At 44.9% G+C, this 21,346-nt stretch overlaps 1 protein-coding gene across 1 annotated transcript in view; it reads left to right on the forward strand.

The window, feature by feature from the left end:
* Positions 1–7,476: 7,476 nt before the first annotated feature.
* The window catches only part of LOC138795180 (CD109 antigen-like), a 70,208-nt gene continuing 56,338 nt past the window's right edge, over positions 7,477–21,346 (forward strand). Inside the window, exons 1-11 of the mRNA XM_069974173.1 lie at positions 7,477–7,531; positions 8,378–8,393; positions 8,572–8,741; positions 12,023–12,051; positions 12,213–12,443; positions 13,458–13,583; positions 15,581–15,620; positions 15,834–15,921; positions 17,780–17,876; positions 20,171–20,273; positions 21,197–21,306. Of these exons, the coding sequence (XP_069830274.1) occupies positions 7,477–7,531; positions 8,378–8,393; positions 8,572–8,741; positions 12,023–12,051; positions 12,213–12,443; positions 13,458–13,583; positions 15,581–15,620; positions 15,834–15,921; positions 17,780–17,876; positions 20,171–20,273; positions 21,197–21,306 (1,065 nt within the window). The remainder of the gene's footprint in view (positions 7,532–8,377; positions 8,394–8,571; positions 8,742–12,022; positions 12,052–12,212; positions 12,444–13,457; positions 13,584–15,580; positions 15,621–15,833; positions 15,922–17,779; positions 17,877–20,170; positions 20,274–21,196; positions 21,307–21,346) is intronic.

Genomic DNA, 21,346 nt, shown 5'->3' on the forward strand with positions numbered 1-21,346 from the left:
ACTATATCCATGTTTTCCACATAGCCTTAGGGCTTTATCCAACTTCAGCAGCCACCGCTAATCAAATGCCGAACGATCGGGTTCGGATGGACTCGAGCATGCTCCAGGTTTACTCATCTCTATACCTTAGACATTAGGCTGTCAATACTGGGAGGGAAAGAGCACCATATCGGGAGAAGAAGTCGTTTGCTAAATCAATGTATTTGCAATGTTTAGGTTTAATTATGTTTGTTGACATGGGAATACCCCTTTTAGGCTGTGTTTAAATGTGGCATTTTTGATGCGTTTTTGCCATGATTTTCCTGCTACTTTCCGCAAATTGCACCATTTTTTCTGCGAACATAAAAAAGATTTGCAAACATAAACCTTTTGTTAGGCTAAAATCTTTATGTGACCTTTTACGGTGTCAAGTTCCCAAGCAACAAGATATTATAATTCTTATAATAGTACTTAACAGTATCAGTAGTGTCCTCTCAGATATTATAGTTTAGTGTTTTCATTGTTAGCTTGTAGGGCATTATGCACTAGAATGTCTGAAAATACTGCTGTTCTTTATAACACCAGTATTGGCTTTCATGGTCTTTTGTTTTATTGTATTTGAAATGTTCTTTTGAATAGGATCAAGCACAGGAAAAAAAAATTCTAGCTTATTCATTTCATACAAAGATGATGCATTTTATACTATTCATAGAACATGGACAGTAATGTTTTCATCTCAAGTTACAACTCTATATAAAAGGCAAACCTCTAAGGCCTCATTCACATGTCGCATTTTTCATTACTATTTGCTGAGCAGAAAATACTGAATCCTTTGCAACCCATTCATTTCTATGGTGCTATTCACACATCCTGAAAGTTTGCGGATCCGCGATGCAAAAAAATAGGACAGGTTTGAATGCAGTCCGCAATTGTGCTGCAGACACTCCAATCGAAGTCTATGGGAAAGTGCAAAATTTGAGAGCACATTGCATTCAGCGAAACCATACGCATTTTTATGACATCACTCATTTTTGCCTTCCCACTTTTTTTTTTTTTTTTTTGTACCACATCTTTAATTTGCAGATCCGCACAATAAGGAGCACACTGCAGGTGCACTACAGATGATTTTTTGCAGATTGTGGATAAAAATTTGCGAATTTCATCCCTGAAAATATACTGTTGTGTGAATGTGGCCTTACCATTCATAGAATACATGTCGGGATATATTTTTCTGTGCACTTGCGTACAGGGCCGATTCTGGGGTCTCTACCACCTGAGGCAAACCTTAGGCAGCCGCTCCCTCAGTGATTGTCGGCATCCCCCCCAGCAGCACCGTGTGACCCTCTCGTTCCAGCGCGTCCCCCACCGACCCCGGGCACTCACCACAGCCTGTAATTCACTGGTCACCGCAGCCACCTCCAGAACTTCTGTAACTGTCTCTGGACTGACATGCTGCTCAGCCAATAACTGGCCACAGCATTATCCCATCTCGGCCAGTGATATGCTAATCTGCCTGTCCCTTCAGAGATTGAACCAGAAGTGTGAGCTGCAGTGACTGGGGAATCTCACAGACAAGGCTGGAGGACACCGGGGGAACGTGGATGAGTACATCCTTTTTATTTTACACCTTTAGAGCAACGGCTGCACAGATATTGTTAACTGAGCCTTACAATAGGCTCTGTAAGTGAGCGCCACTCTAGCATATTGGCACTTGCTTACCTAGGATATTGGACCTTGTAATACAGCCCTAAGGCATCAAACCATGCCTATGCAAACACTTAAAAGGCACAACATTAGGCTACAGGCCAGATGCCCAGCTACAAATGTTCCATTGACCTAACACTGCTGCTCCTAAGGGGGAACTAACATCAGGTTAGACTAACCTAACTTACTGATAGCTCCCTATTGCACATGTGTCTCTTACCTTCATCCTCGGTACTGTTCCCTTGCAATTTGTAATGAAATCTTGAATCTGGTAAGGCTTTTAGGAGCTGGCCCACTCCACTGATAATCATCAGGAGAAGCAGGCCGGCGGGGGTGGGGGTCGGTGCTCTGGGGTTGGTAGGCGCCCACCAGTGCTCCAAACGGCCTTACTGGACATAGAAATACACTACAAATTGCAAGGCAACGGCACTGAGGATGAAGGTAAGAGACATACCTTTATCCTCAGCACCCAATGCGCAGATTAGATTTGTCTGTTCCCCTTTAAAGGCTATCATGGTGCAGAGCAAACTGTAATGGAGACCTATTCTCTTCCATGATGAGTCACACTTTATCCTTGGATGCATTGATGCCAAATATTGCTCTGCAGACTTCGTGGGCAGCGGCATGAAGATGCTTTTGCAACATAGCATCACACCTGTCCTACTGGGCTGTGATGGCTGGGGGTGGCTTGTTGTACAGTAGCCAGATCCCTCTAGTCTTCTAGGAACACTGACAGATCACTGTTACATTGATTAGGTCGGGAAATTGTCCCATTCTCTGATGTTTCCCATGATTTATAAGCATGACAAAGCCAGCCGTCATGGCCTAAACCTGTTACCATGGCTTCTAGTGTCTCCAGACAGAACAACCATCGCGCACATATGGGATGTCATTGGTTGGCATTTGCAAATGGAGCAGCCAGCATCACATCTTGATGATTTGTACACACAATTACATTCATCGTTTCAGAACCTGAGTTTAGTTACTGTGTCATTATTTTACTTATGAATCACAATATTAAGGTGTGTGGATTTAGTGCAGCAACTTTGTTGCACAATTATTTGAATATATGGTGACTAATATCGACTTACAATTACAATGCTGTTTTGGAAGATTACTATATATTTCCTTATAGCCTTTATCTTTGTGTATTGTTTATTGTCTACAGTTTTTAAGAAATGACTAATGACTTATCATATGTTTGGTACGTGACATATCAATACTCTTGTTATTTATTATATATTTAAAGGTTCGGTTGCATCATTAATGGTAAATCTTACTTATTGTGAATATGTAAATGCAGTGTTTTGGTACACCACTGTAACCCTCAGTGTACTGATCTGCCCGGGCTTTAATATGCAACTTACAAACTCTGCCATTGACATCCACCCAGGATGAAACCCACAACAGCCCAGCAGGTTGCCGACCATTTGGGGAACACAGCCAGCCATACTACCAAAAGCAGGTATCAACATCACACCTGTGTGCTGGACTAGCACTGGTGTCATGACTATAACACCACAGGCTGAGCTGACGAACACCGGTACTACACCACACTTTTAACCTGTTGTTAGTTTCCTTTTAGAGCAGGGGGGGGGGGTCTAACTAAAATACACAGTGTGTCAAAACAAAAAAAAAATGGACAAAGTGGCGGGCCAACCTTGATATATATTGAAGCATGTGCGCAGCGTTTCTGGCACTGTCAGAGCCGTGTACGGCGTTCCTTGCTCTGTCAAGGCAGTATGCGCTTCCCAGCACTGTGCATGATAAATGATATCATAAATTGCTATGCAAAAGGACGCTGGTTGACCTCAGGGAGATCAACCAAAACACCGCAGAGACCCCATCACATGTCTCAACGTCAGTGTATTCTAGAACATTGCCCCCTGGGAAATTAAAAAATGCAAAAGAACACTGCGGAGACACCATCACATGTCTCGACGTCAGTGAACTAGCCAGACCTTCCTCCGGGAAGGAACCACTAAGCCAAGGAATGTCTCCAATTAAGGAAACCACCTAAGCAAGGTATCCATCCACAGACAGCTGTTTCAGGGTTTTTGCCCCTCATCAATGTGGAGTAGGTTTCTGGCTAGTGATGGTGTCTCTGCAGTGTTCTTTTGCATATTTGATTTCCCAGGGGGCAATGTTCTAGAATACACTGACGTTGAGACATGTGATGGTGTCTCTGCGGTGTTTTGGTTGATCTCCCTGAGGTCAACCAGTGTCCTTTTGCATGCACTTACTAGTCATTGCTCCCACTAGCCAGAAACCTACTCCACACTGATGAGGGGCAAAACCCCCGAAACAGCTGTCTGTGGATGGCTACCTTGCTTAGGTGGTTTCCTTAATTGGAGACATTCCTTGGCTTGGTTGTTCCTTCCCGGAGGAAGGTCTGGCTAGTTCACTGACGTCGAGACACGTGATGGTGTCTCTGCAGTGTTCTTTTGCACATCATAAATTGCTATGACATGATAAGTATAGAATAGGGAGGCAGAGAAAAGGGTGAAGGAAAGTTTAGGGAGGGAATCGTCCAAATCACTGCTGCACGTATCGTCCATGACACAGGTACCACCATCCTATGGGAATGACTGGGCTGCTCCAAGGTCAAGAGTGGTATGTACAGCAGTGACTTGGACGTTAGTGGCAGATTAACTGTACCATGGGCCCCGGGCTATTCACAAAGCTTGCCACCACATGTCATAGTTCACCTTAAATTACAGCACAAAAGATGCCATCAGCTGACGGCTGGTCCTTTTACACGGGGTGATTATCGGCAGTGAATGGTCCTGTTTGCTGTGAATCGGCCTGCGTAAAGAGATCCTACGCCGAACCCGAACTTTCTGCAAGTTTTTTCATCTATACTTAGTACTGTCAGCAGCTTTCATTGTCTTTCATGATCCCATCTACTATTCATTGTGAAAGACGAAAAGAAAAGATGTTGAGCAACTTATTTTTACTGATTTTACTATTACCAGGATATGCCTGTAGTTTTTTTTTTCTAATGCCTACGTGAATGTATTTTGCTTCATTGTTTAACTGTGGGACTAAAATAAAAACAATAGCACATAAGATTTCTATTGAGCAACACATGTACATGTGGGATCTTACATATATAAGCTGCAGAGTAGCAGGAAGCAGACGATATCATGTTAGGACACCTGCCCTGAAAGTTATTTTTTATGATGGGAATCCTGGGTGGAGCAGATGAAGGCATCTCCCATTTTGACATTAAACGAAAAGCTTGTAAATGTACATTCTGATAAAATTGTATGAAGTCACGAATGTTATTGGTAATTCTTTGTACAATAGCCTTCTATATTTCACTTCCAGCATTGTAAAGCAGTACTCCTCTCTGTGACAACCTGATAGAACATACGGACAGAGGTTCTCTTACAATATTGTAGTTTCAATAGCCAGAATGAACTTAAGACATAATTGCACGAATCAGGCAGATTCGGTTGATTATCGCCCTCTGTAATTAAGACAATGATCGTCGGCTAATCGTGTCTTTAGGTCCGGACCTAAAATCATTGGCCACCAACCATGCATCGCTATGTGTAATAGTGCAACGTGGCTAACAATTGAATAAACTGTTATACATTGCCTCTTCATGCTCCCAGTCTTCTCCTGCCCTTTGCTTTTGCTCCCGACACCTTGGCTGTCACGGCCACTGCCAGTGATTGGCTTGGCGGCCTGTCAGCTCAGAAGCTGCAAACGCAGCGCTGGGAGTGACAGCAGAGGGCAGGAGAAGACCAGAAGCATGGACCGTTAATGTATAACAGTTTAGGGCAAGGGCTGCACGGACATTGCTAACAATGTCCATGCAGCCCTTGCTAAACGATCATTGAGTCGTTTAATAGGCCTAGTAAACGACGGCTGATATAGCAAATCAGCACTCGTCTAATAGTTGATCAGCCCATCTAATAGGACCCTTAGTATTCGTTAACGTACATCAAGTTGTTGGCTGCGGGTGGCTGCAGACGAGCGCCGGGCAGTGAGATTGGTGCTTGTTTGCTTTGCCTTTAAACAAATCGAGTGGCCAGGCTGCTCCAATGAAGTAAGGCTTGTTCGTGAAGCCCTGGGAACTGACAGCACAGATATGTATATACAGTGGTACCTTGGTTTAAGAGTAACTTGGATTAAGAGCGTTTTGGTTTAAGAGCTCACAGTTTTTCAAAATTGTGACTTGGTTTAAAAGCATTGTTTTGGTTTAAGAGCTCCCTGTACTGGGTGGGAGGGGGAGTGGGGGAGGGGCATGATCTGCATAGCGGGGTCTACAGCCCTGTACTCTGACCCAGGAAGTCTCCCTCACCTTCCAAATCATAGCAGATCCACTTCAGGCTGGGGCTCACATCAGGGGACAAAACTGTGGAGGTAATGTCTTCATAGCTCCCCAGACAGATTGCTGCTATACTGTGCTCACTTTGCCCCCTGCTCATTCCTTCATACTCCCTGCAGTCTCTGTCAGCCCTTGGGTTTCCCATCCTCTCCATTATGGGGATCTGCGGCTCCATCCTGTATCTATAAACAGCAGCTGTTTTTCAGGTTAATGAGCGGGAGCGGAGCCTGGAGCCTCACTGCTGCCGCGCCGCCGAGCAGGTACTTTATGCTCTTGGAGGCGGGCTGCAGGATGCGGCCGGGGATAGGGGATGCGGCGGGGGATGGGGGGATGTGGCCGAAGATGGGGGATGCGGCCGAGGATGGGCTAATGCGGCGGCGGGGCCGCGGACAGCGAGGGGTTAAAGCACATATTCACAGCGGGATGTTAATCCCGCTGCGAATATGTGCTATCATAGGGGTGAATGGTACTGGATCCGCAGCGGTTCTCACTTCGAATCCGCAGAAGTTAGATCCGCTGTGGACCCGGTAGGTGTGAAGGCACCCTAAAGGGGTATTCTGGGGAAAATTACTCGGCTCTTTCCGTTCCATAGGAATGAATAGAGCCACATGTCACGCGCCAACCCGGGGCTCTATTCATAACAGAGCTGGCAGGGGTCCAGTACAGAGATCGCCGGGGGAGTTGAGGACCCCCCGCGATTTCTTACTTTTCTTCTATCCTGTGGATAGGGGAAAAGTTAATTTATCCCGGAAAACCCCTTTAAGTCTCATCTACTAGTTGTTTTGGGGTGACCGCTCCCTGTGGTGGGGTCCATGTCCCTGTTCTTAAATGGGGGGGATGTGGCCGGAGATGGGGGATGCGGCCGAGGATGGGCTAATGCGGCGGCGGGGCCGCGGACAGCGAGGGGTTAAAGCACATATTCACAGCGGGATGTTAATCCCGCTGCGAATATGTGCTATCATAGGGGTGAATGGTACTGGATCCGCAGCGGTTCTCACTTTGAATCCGCAGAAGTTAGATCCGCTGTGGACCCGGTAGGTGTGAAGGCACCCTACTAGTTGTTTTGGGGTGACTGCTCCCTGTGGTGGGGTCCATGTCCCTGTTCTTAAATGGGGGGGATGTGGCCGGAGATGGGGGATGCGGCCGAGGACGGGCTAATGCGGCGGCGGGGCCGCGGACAGCGAGGGGTTAAAGCACATATTCACAGCGGGATGTTAATCCCGCTGCGAATATGTGCTATCATAGGGGTGAATGGTACTGGATCCGCAGCGGTTCTCACTTAGAATCCGCAGAAGTTAGATCCGCTGTGGACCCGGTAGGTGTGAAGGCACCCTACTAGTTGTTTTGGGGTGACCGCTCCCTGTGGTGGGGTCCATGTCCCTGTTCTTAAACAGTCAATAATTAAGTCAGTAAGAACACAGTCAGTAAGAACACAGAGTGGCCCCTTATGAGTCATGGGCCCCGGGCAGCCGCCTACCCTACCCAATGGGAAAGACGGCTCTGCTGATGGTGAGGAGCGCTGTTTGAATTGACTGTTTTACCTTGCTTTCCACATTACCTACAAGTCTGTAGTTGATTTGCACAATCAACTACGATTGGAGAAAGTAAGAGCTTGTTCACACTTGTGTCGCTTGGAGTCCACCATCTCCGCCGGCGGGGTCTGGGGGGGCCCCTTAGGGGTTTGGTCCTGTGACATTGGGGTTGCAGGGCCATTCCGTGGTCCCCCTTCTCTGCTTGCGCTCGCTTTGCAGGGATTGTGTTCACTGACCGGCGCAGTGATGTTTTTTGGTTAGGGACTCATGTGTATCAGAGACCTGCACGTGGTACATGAGGCAATATGGTTTGATCAAATTATATACTAACTTCTGATGTTGGTTTTTAAATGTAGCTTAACAAGCTTTCGTGTCAGCCATGGGTGCGATGTGCAGCCATTTCTGTCTTTTTGGCTCATGCATATTTCTGTAGTTGATTTAAATGACAGTTACAGTTTAAACCAAAGTTTTAGGATTGTGTGCAAAAAAGTTACAATCTATTGTGAATGTACGTAAGGTTTATTTTACAGAATATTGGGATGAGTTCTTTTGAAACAGGCAAAACATATACAATTGCGAACTCACAGTACAAGGGATTTCCCCTGTGTCTTTGTGCTGCTTTGTATTACAAGGTGTGTAAGAAGTGTCAGATTCTGGAGGGCTGGGTTTCTTACAGGCTTTAAATGCGCTGTCATTCTGAAGACACGGCCATTCGTTTCTGGTATCTAGAAGCTATAAATTTGTCATCTCAGTGGAAAAGCCAAAATGTACCTATGGGGGCCTCCTGTTTTGTGGCACGTTGTTATCCTTTTCTTGTGTATAGACCCCTGTCATGGCAGGTAAGTGTATCTTATACCTTGATGACTTGTCTGTGGAGTAACACGCTTAATTAAAATTTAACTGAGCTCTATGAATAGCTGAAACCACATAGGAGGTACATATAGGTAGAGGACTGCCCATACCTGTGGCTGGTAATATGTACTAACAGACATTTACATTTTGTGCTTTATTTTACAGTGCATCATATTACATTACAACACCCAATACTGTAAGCTATGGTGCTAACACTTCCCTGACTGTTCATTGGTTTGGTGATATGTACTCTGAAATTACTGTAACTGCAAAGATTGTCGACACCGGGAATAACAGCAACGTTTTAGTGAGCGCAAGTAAAGTCTTCCAGTATGGTGAGTGAAACTCTTTGTTGTAATTCAACCAAATCTTTTTCTTTCAAATCAACTGGTTTCAGAGAGTTATATAGATTTGTAATTTACTTCTATTTAAAAATCTTAACTCTTCCCTTACTTATAAGCTGCTGTATATCCTGCAGGAAATGTTGTTTTCTTTCCAGTCTGACACAGTGCTCTCTGCTGCCACCTCTGTCCATGCCAGAAACTGTCCAGAGTAGGAGAGGTTTTTTATGGGGATTTGTTCCTGCTCTGGACAGTTCATTTCTTGGACAGAGGTGGCAGCAGAGAGCACCATGCCACACTAAAAAGAAAACATTTCCTGTAGGACATACAGCAGCTGATAAGTTGAGAAGTTGAAGAGCGGGACGCCGCTCCAATCACTGATTGGCTGAGCGGATAGTCCATCAGCCGGGGCAGGCATTTTCCCCCGAGTTTTGAAGTCATCACAACTCAGGGGAAAATGAACTTCTGGAACAGGGAGGGGTAAGTTGTTACTTGAAATCAATTTCCCCTCTCCCCCTGCAGGCTTCTCCTTTAAATTTGGTTCTTTAGAAAAAAATAAGACATTAGGCTACATTCACATGTGCAGTGTTCATAGCATTCTTGATGCTGCATGTTTTTTTGCCTTTTCTCCTGGTTGTTTTTGTGGTTCAACAATTCATAATTAACCCCTTAAGGACCGGGCCAATTTAGTTTTTTTGCGTTTTCGTTTTTTCCTACTTGTGCTTAATAGGCCATAGCAGTTGCAATTTTTCACCTAGAAACCCACATGAGCCCTTATTTTTTGTGCCACTAATTGTACTTCGCAAAGACAGCCTGAATTTTTTCATAAAGTACACTGCAAAAGCAGTAAAAAAAAATCAATGTGTGGTGAAATTTTTTAAAAAAAGCATTCTGTTTATTTGGGGGGTAAATTAATAGTTTGGTGGATTACGCACGCGGTGATACCAAACATGTTTATTTATTTATTTTTATTTATAACATGGGAAAAGAGGGGTGATTCAAACTTATTAGGGGAGGGGGCTTTTTATTAATAACAACACGTTATTTATTTTTTTACACTTATACTAGAAGCCCCCGTGGGGTTAGGGTTATTCCCCCTGGGGGACTTCTAGTATAAGTACACTAATCTCTCATTGAGATCTATGCTGTATAGGATATTTGTTCCTGCTCTGGACAGTTCATTTCTTGGACAGAGGTGGCAGCAGAGAGCACCATGCCACACTAAAAAGAAAACATTTCCTGTAGGTAATCGGATGCAGCTGTCATCTGTATTACCTGTAGGTATTACCTGTAGGTATTACCTGTACCTGTAGGTATTACCTGTCATCCGATTACCTGTAGGTAATCGGATGCAGCTGTCATCTGATTACCTTATTAGCGAATACGGCGATCGGACCGTGCCCGCTAATAGCTGCGGTCCCGGTCCCGCGTGGCTCTGCTCTGAACACCCTTAACGACCACAGGACGTAAATATACGCCCGCAGTCGTTAAGGGGTTAAAGACATTGCAGCATTAAAGCATGCAGCTGAAAGTGCCGTATATGAATGTATCCATATGTGCAACATGGCTACACAAAGTAGTATTACATCTCATTCGCTTTACAAATGGCACCCCTACAGCGGATGGGCACTCCTATAATGGCAAAAATAAACAGTGTACGTGAGCCTCATTTGTAGTCATGGTACTGTGTTACTGCACAGAAGCTCCAGTTGAAGGGAACAGAATTGTTAAAGGGGTACTCTGGCCATTACAAATTTTTATATATTGCTGCCCTTGTATACAATATAATAAATATCCTATTCTTACCTAGTCATACTCCTCTGGGGTCCTTCTGCAGCATCTTTGGGTCCCCCCCTGAATGCTCCAGTTGCCATTTCCGAGACAAACTCATCTTGGCAGTGACAGCCTGCTTAGCCAATCAATGACTGAGGAGGGGCAACGCTGCAACCAATGATTGTCTGAACAAACTACCACTGCTGTTATCTCGGAAGTGGCCATGGCAGCGTTCAGCAGGAGACCCAAAGATGCTGCAGAAGGACCACAGGGGAGCGTGGTTAGGTAAGAATAGGATCTTATTATGTTTTATGCAGCAATATATGTAAAAAAAATAAAGTGTAATTTAAATTTTTATTGCGGAAATCAATGCTACAAGCGATTTTAAGAAACTCTGTAAATGCCTCTTTCTGTACTCAGAAAGCTGTTTCCCAGCAACCCCTCCCCCCCTTCTTATCTGTGCATTATCATTAAAGAGGAGCAAAGTGAAGACGGGTTAGTTAAGTCCATTATAACCTATGGAGGCGGGAGGGGTTGAGGGGGATAAGTAAGCAGGAAGAGTAGACAAGTAGCTGTACAGTTTGCAGATTGTCTGGGCACATAAAATGGTGGATTCAGAGATCAGAAGGGTCAGTGCTGCTCTGGGATCTTGGTGAGAGAACATTGCAGGATGTTGTTTTGTACAGAGCTACTTTTTTCCTCTCGTGCTCCCTCATCCCCTTCGACTCTTCCCCTTTCCATAGAGCATAATGTACACAAAAATCGGAATGGATACAGAATGGAGATGCAGATCCCCATAATGCAGTAGCGTAGTACAACAGGCTAAAATAGAGAAACAGGACTGCTGTCTGGGCTGAGGTCTGCATGGTCACATGGCAGCAATGGGAAAGGGTGTGTGTTCAATATGGACCAATTAAGAAGTGAGAATCACAGCTGTGCAAGAGGACAGTGACAGAAACTTTTCTATACAGCAGTGTGAATGGCTGAGTGTAAGTGCAGGCACATTATAGCAGCAGTGTGTATAGCTGAGTGTGAGTGTGGACACATTATAGCAGGAATAGAGAGCATGGGAAACACAAGGGCTGACAGAGACTGCAGGGAACATGAAGGAATGAGCAGCGCAGATGTGGGCACATACATGCAGCACTCGCTGTCTGGGGAGAGAGGGGTTACAGCTATGAAGAGATTACCTCCACAATCCTGTCCCCTGATGCAATCCCCAGCCTGAAGTGGATCTGCTATGATTTGGAAGGTAAGGGAGACCTCATGGGTCAGTACAGTGCTGTAGACCACGCTATGCTGAATATGCCCCTCTCCCCTCCCACCCTCTACAGGGAGCTCTTAAACCAAGTTACAATTTTGAAAAACTATGAACTCTTCTTGCAAAACGCTCTTAAGCCAAGGTACCACTCTATATCTCTTCCCTGACCCATTTAAATACAGAAAACCATTTTTATCATACCATACACCTTACTGACCTAGGGTTATTTTTTATTTTTCAGATTCAATTGGAATATTGACTCTCCCAGCGGTAAGTTCCTCTTCATCCTAATCATATACTGTAGTTGTAAAGATGTAATATAACTTACATGAGACGCTGAGCAGATCTTGTGCTAGTTGAAGCCCATCACAATTGCTTGGTTTTTTTATGTGTCTAGACGCAAACTAAGAGCTTTTTCATTTCTATTATAGGTCAAAAATAATTTGGCGTCTAATTTTTATACGCTGATTGTGAATGGATTGGTTCAGAACACATCGGTCTTCTCAGAATCGGCAATGATCTATGTTGATCTGAAGTCTATGTCTGTGCTCATTCAAACTGACAAACCAGTGTACACGGCTGGCGAAAGTGTCAAAATCAGGATAATCTCTGTAAATCTTGATTTGAAGCCACATAAAGGAAATGTGGATCTTGTGATTACGGTACATCCAAATAATATTGCATTTTTTTTTTTGTTATCATACAAGTACTGGTGGGAACTCTGGGCTAAGGTGATTTTTAGCAGAGTGCTGGGGAGGATAAAAGAAGTAACATGTTCTCACCTCCCCCGCTCCAGCGGGGTTCCGGTTCTGCTTGATCGGCGCTCGTTTACTGGACCTATTAGACGGCCTGATAATCGGACAGTAACACCTGATACTAAGTCTCACCTCTTCCCGCTCCCAGTCTTCTGTTCGGTAGTGGGGAGAGGTAAGGTATAAGGTGTTTGTGCAATCAACAGCTGTCGGCCGCCTATTGCTATTACACGTAGTGATGTGCATTCTGTGCCCGAAGATTTTAGCGTGCGTTCACACGTACAGGATCTGCAGCAGATTTGATGGCGCAGATTTGAATCTCCGGCAGATCCGTAGCAGATTTGATGGCCCAAAATTGATTTGCTTTGAATCTGCAGCTTCAAATCTGCTGCAGATCCTGTACGTGTGAATGCACCCTTAGGCTATGTTCACACAACGTAAAGAGACCAGAGCCGCTCGCTTCATTGTGTGAACTGACAGGCTTACCTACAGCAGCAATACACTGAATTGCGGCCGCAGAAAACTGACATGTCAGTTCTTTGCGGCGCCGCACGGGATCCCGGCCAGAGCATATACGATGTGTATACGCTCTGGCCGAGATCCCATAGAAAATAAGGCAATGTCGATGGTAACAACGGCCGTACTTTTACGTAGTGTGAACATAGCCTTTAAGAGTAAAGAGATATTGACAAAATGACTATACTAGAACTACTTTACTGTACAGACTAGTGAGAATGCTAAGGAAATTGTTATTTAAACGCCCTATGATATGCACTCTATACAGTATGTGCAGCATGGCTATGTCCCTTACAAACAACTTGATCATAAAAGTAGTGATTTCATCTACAGGATCAGTAAAGAAGTGAAAGCCGCAAAATGTCAACAATGTTTTTATAGTAAAATATTTTTATTCTGTAATTATAGGATCCTGGAAATAACACTGTCCAGCTTAGCCTGGGTATGAAGTCAGATCTAGGGGTTGTTTCAACTGAGTTTTCACTTTCTAAGAGCCCCATGCTGGGTATTTGGAACATACAAGCAACATGTGATGTAAGTAGTTTATTTTGCAAGTCATTATAGATTTATACCTAAGCGTTCTTAGAAAGCTCAGCTCTTTCATTTCTGAAAACCTGTGGCAGTTTTCCAGAAAAACTGCTGAGTGTGTTTCCAGCCTTAGGGTATGTTCATACTATGAGATCAGTGTGGAATTTCAAGTGGAGTCCGCATTGTGAAGCCCATTCCACCTGTCCCTTAATTCAATAGGATGTCTCACACACACAATGCTGGGAGGGTTAATCTGAGATCAGGTTGCCAATGAACTCACTGTGATTAATCTTCCGGGCATTACAAAGAAGCTACAATGTTGCAGATAAAGCCTGCCAGGGACTTGTTTACATCAGCTGTCTCAGAAGAGAGGGGGAAGGAGGGGGAGACAGAGAGAAAGGCTCACACACAGATTTTTGTGTCTTCCAGAGAAAGCAGCAGCTGAGAACTGGGGGAAGGAGGCTGAATAGATAATAGCAAGTATGGAAGGGATTGTTAGTCTCACCATGAGCAGCAACATATCAAAAGTTACGTTTGAGTGGAATACCCCTTTGACCCCTAGACGACCAAGGACGTACCGGTACGCCCTGGAAGTCTGTGCCCAGACGACCCTGGGCGCACCGTTACGTCCTGACCTATGAGGTGTGGGCGGGCTGCAGTGAGCAGCCTGTCTCTCACCGTTAATGACAGGCTGCAGCGATCGCGCTGCAGCGTGTCATTAACCCCATAAACGCCGCATACACAGCGAGACTGCAGCATTTAAGTGTAAGTGACAGGGGGAGTCTCCTGTCACATAACGATTGGGACCCCCGCAGTGTGACTGTGGGGGTCCCGATCGTTGTAACGGACCGCCGGAGGTCTCTCACCTGCCTCTGTGTGGTCCGATCGGCGATCTGCTTACTGAGCCTGCACAGGCAGGCTCAATAAGCACATCGCCTATCACACTGATCAATGCTATGCCTATGACATAGCAATGATCAGTGTGAATAATCTAATAAATGAATGTAAAAGACCCCCAAAGGGACTTAAAAGGGACGTAAAAAAAAAAGTAAAAATCATTATTACACTACCCCAAAGCCCCTCCCCCAATAAAAGTTCAAATCACCCCCCTTTCCCATTATACAAATAAAACAAATAAAAATAAATAAACATATACTATATCAAAGCGTGCGTAATTGTCTGATCTATTAAAATATAACAAGCGCCATCACTAACGGCGTAGACGAAAAGAAGGGAAAAAGTGCGCGGATTACCGATTTTCTTGTTACATTATATATAAAAAAAAGTTAATAAATAAATAAATAATAAATAAATCATAAATAATAATTTTGGGGTTCCATCATACATGTCATGGTAGAATGAAAGACGCCATTACAAAGTACAACTATTCCTGTAACAAACAAGCACTTACATGGCCTGTAGATAGAAAACTGAGAGTGCTAGAGCTCTTAGAAGGGGAGGAGGGAAAAACAGAAACACAAAAATGAAAATTTGCGCGGTCCACTGGGTCATTTTGGGCCTGGTCCTCAAAGGGTTAATCATCACATCTGGCTTTAGCAGTTCATAGTCTTACTGTTTTTTCAGTAAATAAACTATTATGCTGCATTTATATTGAGATAAATGACTGAAGAAACGAGTATTTTGGGCTGTGGAGATTGGGGCTTAACTGGAAAATGGAGTATTTCCTGCTCTTTTTTTTGTTTATATGTCTATATGTATATACAGGGGTAGATACAAATGGCTAAAAGTCCCATGTAAAAGAACATTATATGGGTCCCTTACTGTGGAATAGCTAATTTACGGTGCACCCACCCTTTTATCTGTTTAGCAGTCCACCAACAATTGTCACCCATGCAATGAATCGGTTCAGTTTCTTATATACTGTACAATCTTATAGATAGTAGAGCTACTTTTAGCTGGGGTGGATCCTTATGATTTTTACTACATCTATTAAGTTTTAACATATTTTAAATGCAACGCCTTTGTTTTTTCTATTCTTCTAGGGATTTATGAGAAATGTGTACTTCTCTGTTGCTGACTATGGTAGGTAGTACAAGAAGGAGCTTTCCAATAAGAGGGTGGGTAGGGGAGGTTTCTAGCTGAAGTCATTTCAATGGTATTATAAATATTTCTGGATTCCCTTAATGGCATGGATCTTAAACATCAGTGACATTGCCGATGGTGTACAATCTCTATTATGATGCTTGCTGTATAGTTTACATGTTATAGTTTTTGTTTTGTTTCATGAAATTACAGTTTCACCAAAATTTGATGTAACGCTGGATGTTCCATTATTCTACATACATCCAAAGAAACTCAACCTTACTGGGACAGTCAAAGCAAAGTAAGTCATATAGTCCAATAACAATCTGATAGCCTACTGTCAACCCTTTAGGCTTTTTATTGCTTGTAAGTCATGAATATCGGTAAGTATATTATATGTCATACATCCCTGTTTCTAAAGGACCTTAGGCTAATGTCTGACATAGCATTTTACAGTGTCCCTAAACAGCATAAACCTAGACTAGACAATCTAAGTATGAGCAAAATTTGTTAAGGAATATCAAACTGTCTAGCTTAAGGCTATGTTCGGCAACAACGGACGTACTTTGTACGGAGTGGAACACTGCCTCTACCTTAATGGGATCCCGGCCGGAGTGTATACACATCGTATACGCTCCGGCCGGGATCCCGTGCGGCGCTGCAAAGAACTGACATGTCAGTTTTCTGCGGCCGCAATTCTGTAAATTGCGGCCGTAGGAAACCCTGTCAGTTCACACAATGAAGCAAGCGGCTCCGGCTACTTGCTTCATTGTGTCCTATGGGGAGTTCTGATGCGGGCACGCCCTAATGAGCCTGCATCAGAACACTACAGCCAAAAAGATCATATGGCCGGTACTGCAGTACCGGCTGGGATGATCTGTGCAGAGACCGGCCGTTCCTTCACGTTGTGTTTACATAGACTAAAGGAGTGCTCTGATGTTAGGTAACAAAATAAACATGCTGCAGATGCAGATAGTATTGCATACCTGTCCCCTCCAGTTCTGAACCTACCATTTTTTTTTTTTTTTTTGGGGGGGGGGGGGGGGGGCAGGGGTCGGAGTTCTGTATTTCGTGGTTGTACTTCCTGGTTGAGCAATTGTTCAGTACTACAAGTTCCAGAATGCATTGCCGTCCCTCAGTTCTTTATCACAGTTCTTCCACCCTGCCTACTTTCCTCCCTCTGCACTCCTGCCAGTTCCCTACCCAAAACATCTACTTTTACTGCACACCATAGCTATTTGGCTTGAATAAGCAAGTTAAAAACTGCAGTGTTTTATTTTGTCTTCTTAATGCATACAGACGTTAAAATTATTTTTGTAAATTAAAAAAATATATATAATTAAAAAACAAAAATAGCAAATGGGATTCCACCTCTTTCCATAACCAACCAGGCATAAAACAAAACAGCAGCAGCAGCCTAGTAATGCCAGGGTTGGAAGGGCCATCTTGGTTTTTCCCAGCCTGCTACCTCCTAGACCAGGATGCTTCAAAGCTATTGGTACCCTGTGGCAGTGGGTAGTGGGGTAATAAGGTGGGGTTTAGTGTTAGCCATTTTACAGGCTAACACTAAGCCTCAGCTTAGTGATGAATGCTGTCTATCAGAGCACCTATGAAGTGCTTAAAAAAAGACAATACACACTAGAAAAATGTTTTCATTGAAATAAACACCCACACCCCTTTTTTGACAATTTTTATTTAAATAAAAAATCTTCCGGTCATCGGCGTAGTCCACTAGATCCATCATAGTCTTCAGGATACCAATGTTTGAAAAACAAAAAGGAGAAGAAAAAAAAAAGGTAGGAGCAGAACACCCTTCATTTTGAAAGGTGTATGCGGAATCTATTCAAATAACTGATAACTGTCTGGTCCCAGCAGGTTAAGGTTAACCTCCTGAGGGCCAGACTGTCCTCCACTTGCTGTACTGAGTGCACTTGATTAAGTCACTTAACCCCTTCCTTGCAGGGGCGGATGCAGTGTGCTTAGCACAGCAATGTTAAAGAGGTTAAGTGAGGATGCTGTGTGTTTACCATGACTGTTTTTTAAACTACTTTATAAATATTTCCATTTAGACATAAAAAATAGTGCAGAGCTATAAGAGGCATAAAGGATCTCTAATAATATCACCCTTGCATCTGATCTGAGTTACTCTTCTGTCTAAGGTACTTCTATGGCAGACCCATAAATGGCACTGTAACAGTATCTTTGAAGTTACAATTTTATCGAGAAGTTTTAACTGAAATTAGCAAAACTTACCAGGTAAGTGCTAGCATGTGGCAGCATCTTATTACCCTCTTCTCATTTGAATAAATGGAGGTATAATGCACTGTACCTCACCTTATGAGGTTGTATTAAACTGTGCTCCCTTAATGCAATTTGCACCCCCACTAAATGAGATGTAATTAGAGATGAGCAGAAGCGCTCATCTAAGAGAAGCGAATCGCTTCATTTGATCGGCGCTCTGCTGATCACGCCTCCGGGATTCCTGCACTGCTCCGCTTCCTGCCACTCCTCCCAGGATGCCGAAAAAAGCTGGTTTCAATCCTAGGAAACTTCTCCCAGTTTCCCAGGATTGGATCCAGCTTTCCCCTGCCACCTGGAGCAGTGCGGCAGGGAGCGGAACATCGCTGGAATTGCGGCGGCTTGATGAGTGGAGCGCTGATCAAATGGAGCGATTCACTTTACTTAGATGAGCGCTTCGGCTCATCTCTAGATGTAATACACTACCTTAATGAGGTCCAAAGCAGGACAGGTTTTCTATGGGGATTTACTACTGTTCTGGACAGTTCCTGGCATTGACAGAGGTGGCAGCAGAGAGCGCTGTGTCAGACTGGAAAGAAAGAAAAATGCCAGTTCCGGCATGACACACAGCAGCCGATAAGTACTGGAAGACTTGAGATTTTTAAATAGAAGTAAATTACAAATCTATATAACCTTCTGACACCAATGATATGAAAGAAAACATTTTTTTGCTGGAGTACCCCTTTAACACTATCTTTACAGATAAAGCCACACAGGTGGCTGGACACATGATTAATGACTATATTGTGTGGCCATTGGCCACAGCATAAGGGTTTGGTTTTAGGCACATGCAACTTCGGCCACTTGTGCAACTTCATCCTTACAGTTAAAGTGTTACTGTTCTTATAACTTTCAATATCGAAATCAACAGTAGATGTGAAATACAGCAAGTTTGCAATATACATTCATTATTTTTTTGGTTGTTATCATTAGAGATGAGCGAACTGGCCGAGGTTCGGGTTTGTATGAACCTGAACTCTCTGCTTCTGTTTCCCAATGTCTGCCTGCTCCGTGGATACAGCCTGAGGACCGCCTGGAAAACTGGGATACAGCCATAGCCATAGGCTGTATCCCAGTTTTCAGGCGGTCCTCCGGCTGTATCCACCCTCTCCACGGAGCAGGCAGACAGCGGGAAACAGAAGCAGAGAGTTCAGGTTCATACCCTCTTCTCACACAGTACTATCATTTCCAGCCCCCCCCCCCCCCCACAGAGAACTATCACCCCCAGCCCTCCTCCACACAGAACTATCACTCCCAGCCCTCCTCCACACAGAACTATCACTCCCAGCCCTCCACACACAGAACTATCACTCCCAGCCCTCCCCCCCACAGAACTATTTCTCCCAGCCCTCCCCCCCACAGAGAACTATCACCCCCAGCCCTCCCCCCACAGAGAACTATCACCCCCAGCCCTCCTCCACACACAGAACTATCACTCCCAGCCCTCCCACCCACACCACTATCACCCCTAGCCCTCCCCCCACAGAGAACTATTACCCCCAGCCCTCCCCCCACAGAGAACTATCACCCCCAGCCCTCCTCCACACACAGAACTATCACTCCCAGCCCTCCCACCCACACACAGAACTATCACTCCCAGCCCTCCTCCACACACAGAACTATCACTCCCAGCCCTCCTCCACACACAGAACTATCACTCCCAGCCCTCCTCCACACACAGAACTATCACTCCCAGCCCTCCCACCCACACACAGAACTATCACTCCCAGCCCTCCCCCCCACACCACTATCACCCCCAGCCCTCCCCCCCACACCACTATCACCCCCGCCCTCCCCCCCACACCACTATCACCCCCAGCCCTCCCCCACACACCACTATCACCCCTTGCCAAGAGTACTCTTACCTGAGGGCTGACGGGGCCTGACTTCACCCAGGCCGCACATCCCCTTACTGATTGGCTGGACGTGCTGTCCGGGTGACGTCATGCTCCGGCGCCGCGCAGGAGTGGAGCTGAGCGCTGTGGGAGGAGGGGGGCCGAGGCGCTCCGGCAGAGAGCTGCACAGCACTGCACATGTAACTACAAATAGAAGATAGATGTGCTGTGTTTCTGCCAGAGCCCGGGAGGAGGGGCGGGGGAGGGGGCGACCCCGGGCCACACTTACAGTAAACTTACCATTGAGGTGGGGGCCGCACACTTGTATCTCGAGGGCCGCAGTTGGCCCGCGGGCCGCTAGTTTGAGACCCATGCTTTAAGTGATTGCATATAGTAATATGTTTTTTTATCTCTTAGATTTCAGGGTCCATAAACTTCAGTTTCACACATGCAGAAATTCAGAATATATTATATTGGCAATATTTGGAAATAACAGCTTCAGTAGCTGAAGAAGTCACAGGTAATTCAAAGGAATTCATTATAGAGGGCATTTATCATTAAAATCATTGCAATTTATTGTGCAGTTTGGCCAGTTTGCACAAAAACTTTTTGAGGATTTACAACTGTCTGATGTGTGGGCAGGGGGCATGGCAGGCACATACTTTAGGGGTCGTAGCTTCCTCAGGCATAAAACATCAAGGTCTATACCAAATTCTTTGAGACTGACTCATGAGAGCCTTAAGCCCCTATTAAACGGGGCGATGTGGAGAGCAAGCGAGCACCGACCTGTCAAGTCAGCGCTCGCTTGCTCCTTGTGCTTCCGCCCGCTGCCGGCACTCTTGCGCGCACCGACAGTGAGCGAGGAGGAGCGGGTTTGAGCCATGGGCGGTGCGGGGAGCTGCAGGGGGAGCTCCCCGGGCGATTGTCAGATGCCCATAGAAGACAGCGGTGGTCTGCTGCCAACGCTCCTATTAGATGGAGCGTCAACAGCAGATTTTTGCCAGGCTGATCGTCGCCGTTTCATCCTGTTGAATAACAACGATTAACCAACATCGTGCATGTCGGCTGATTGTTGTCCTCTATTACACAAAGCGATTATCGGCCTAATACGGACGATAATCGAGTCGTGTAAAAGGGCCTTTAGATTCACAGCCTCCTGTGTCCTTGCTGTGGAAGCCGGAAGGAGAGAGGGGCGGAAGGAGAGAGAAGGGAGGGCGGTGAGAGAGCCCCTCTCTCCCCGGCTGCTTTTACAAGCCTGTGACAGTGGCAGGGGAGTGAGGGGAGGGAGCAGAGATAGGGACTTCAGCCTATGGGATCATTTTGATCCCATAGCTGAGGTCCAAATGACACATCAATGACCTATGGTTGTGAAAGGGTTAATCATGATTATTGAAATTATCTTTGCATAATAACTTTTTAATTTAAAATCTCTCTCATGTACAGGTATTGTAGTAAGTAAATCATCCAGGGTGCAAAATGTGAATTCTGAATACAACCTTATACAGGTTGGTCAACCAAACGGCTTTGTACCGGGTAGAAATTTCACTTTCAAGGTACTATTTATTTACATTTTCTAAGTAATGAATTGATTGT

This window comes from Dendropsophus ebraccatus, chromosome 6 (genome assembly GCF_027789765.1).
Source record: "Dendropsophus ebraccatus isolate aDenEbr1 chromosome 6, aDenEbr1.pat, whole genome shotgun sequence".
In the NCBI taxonomy this organism is placed as follows: domain Eukaryota; kingdom Metazoa; phylum Chordata; class Amphibia; order Anura; family Hylidae; genus Dendropsophus; species Dendropsophus ebraccatus.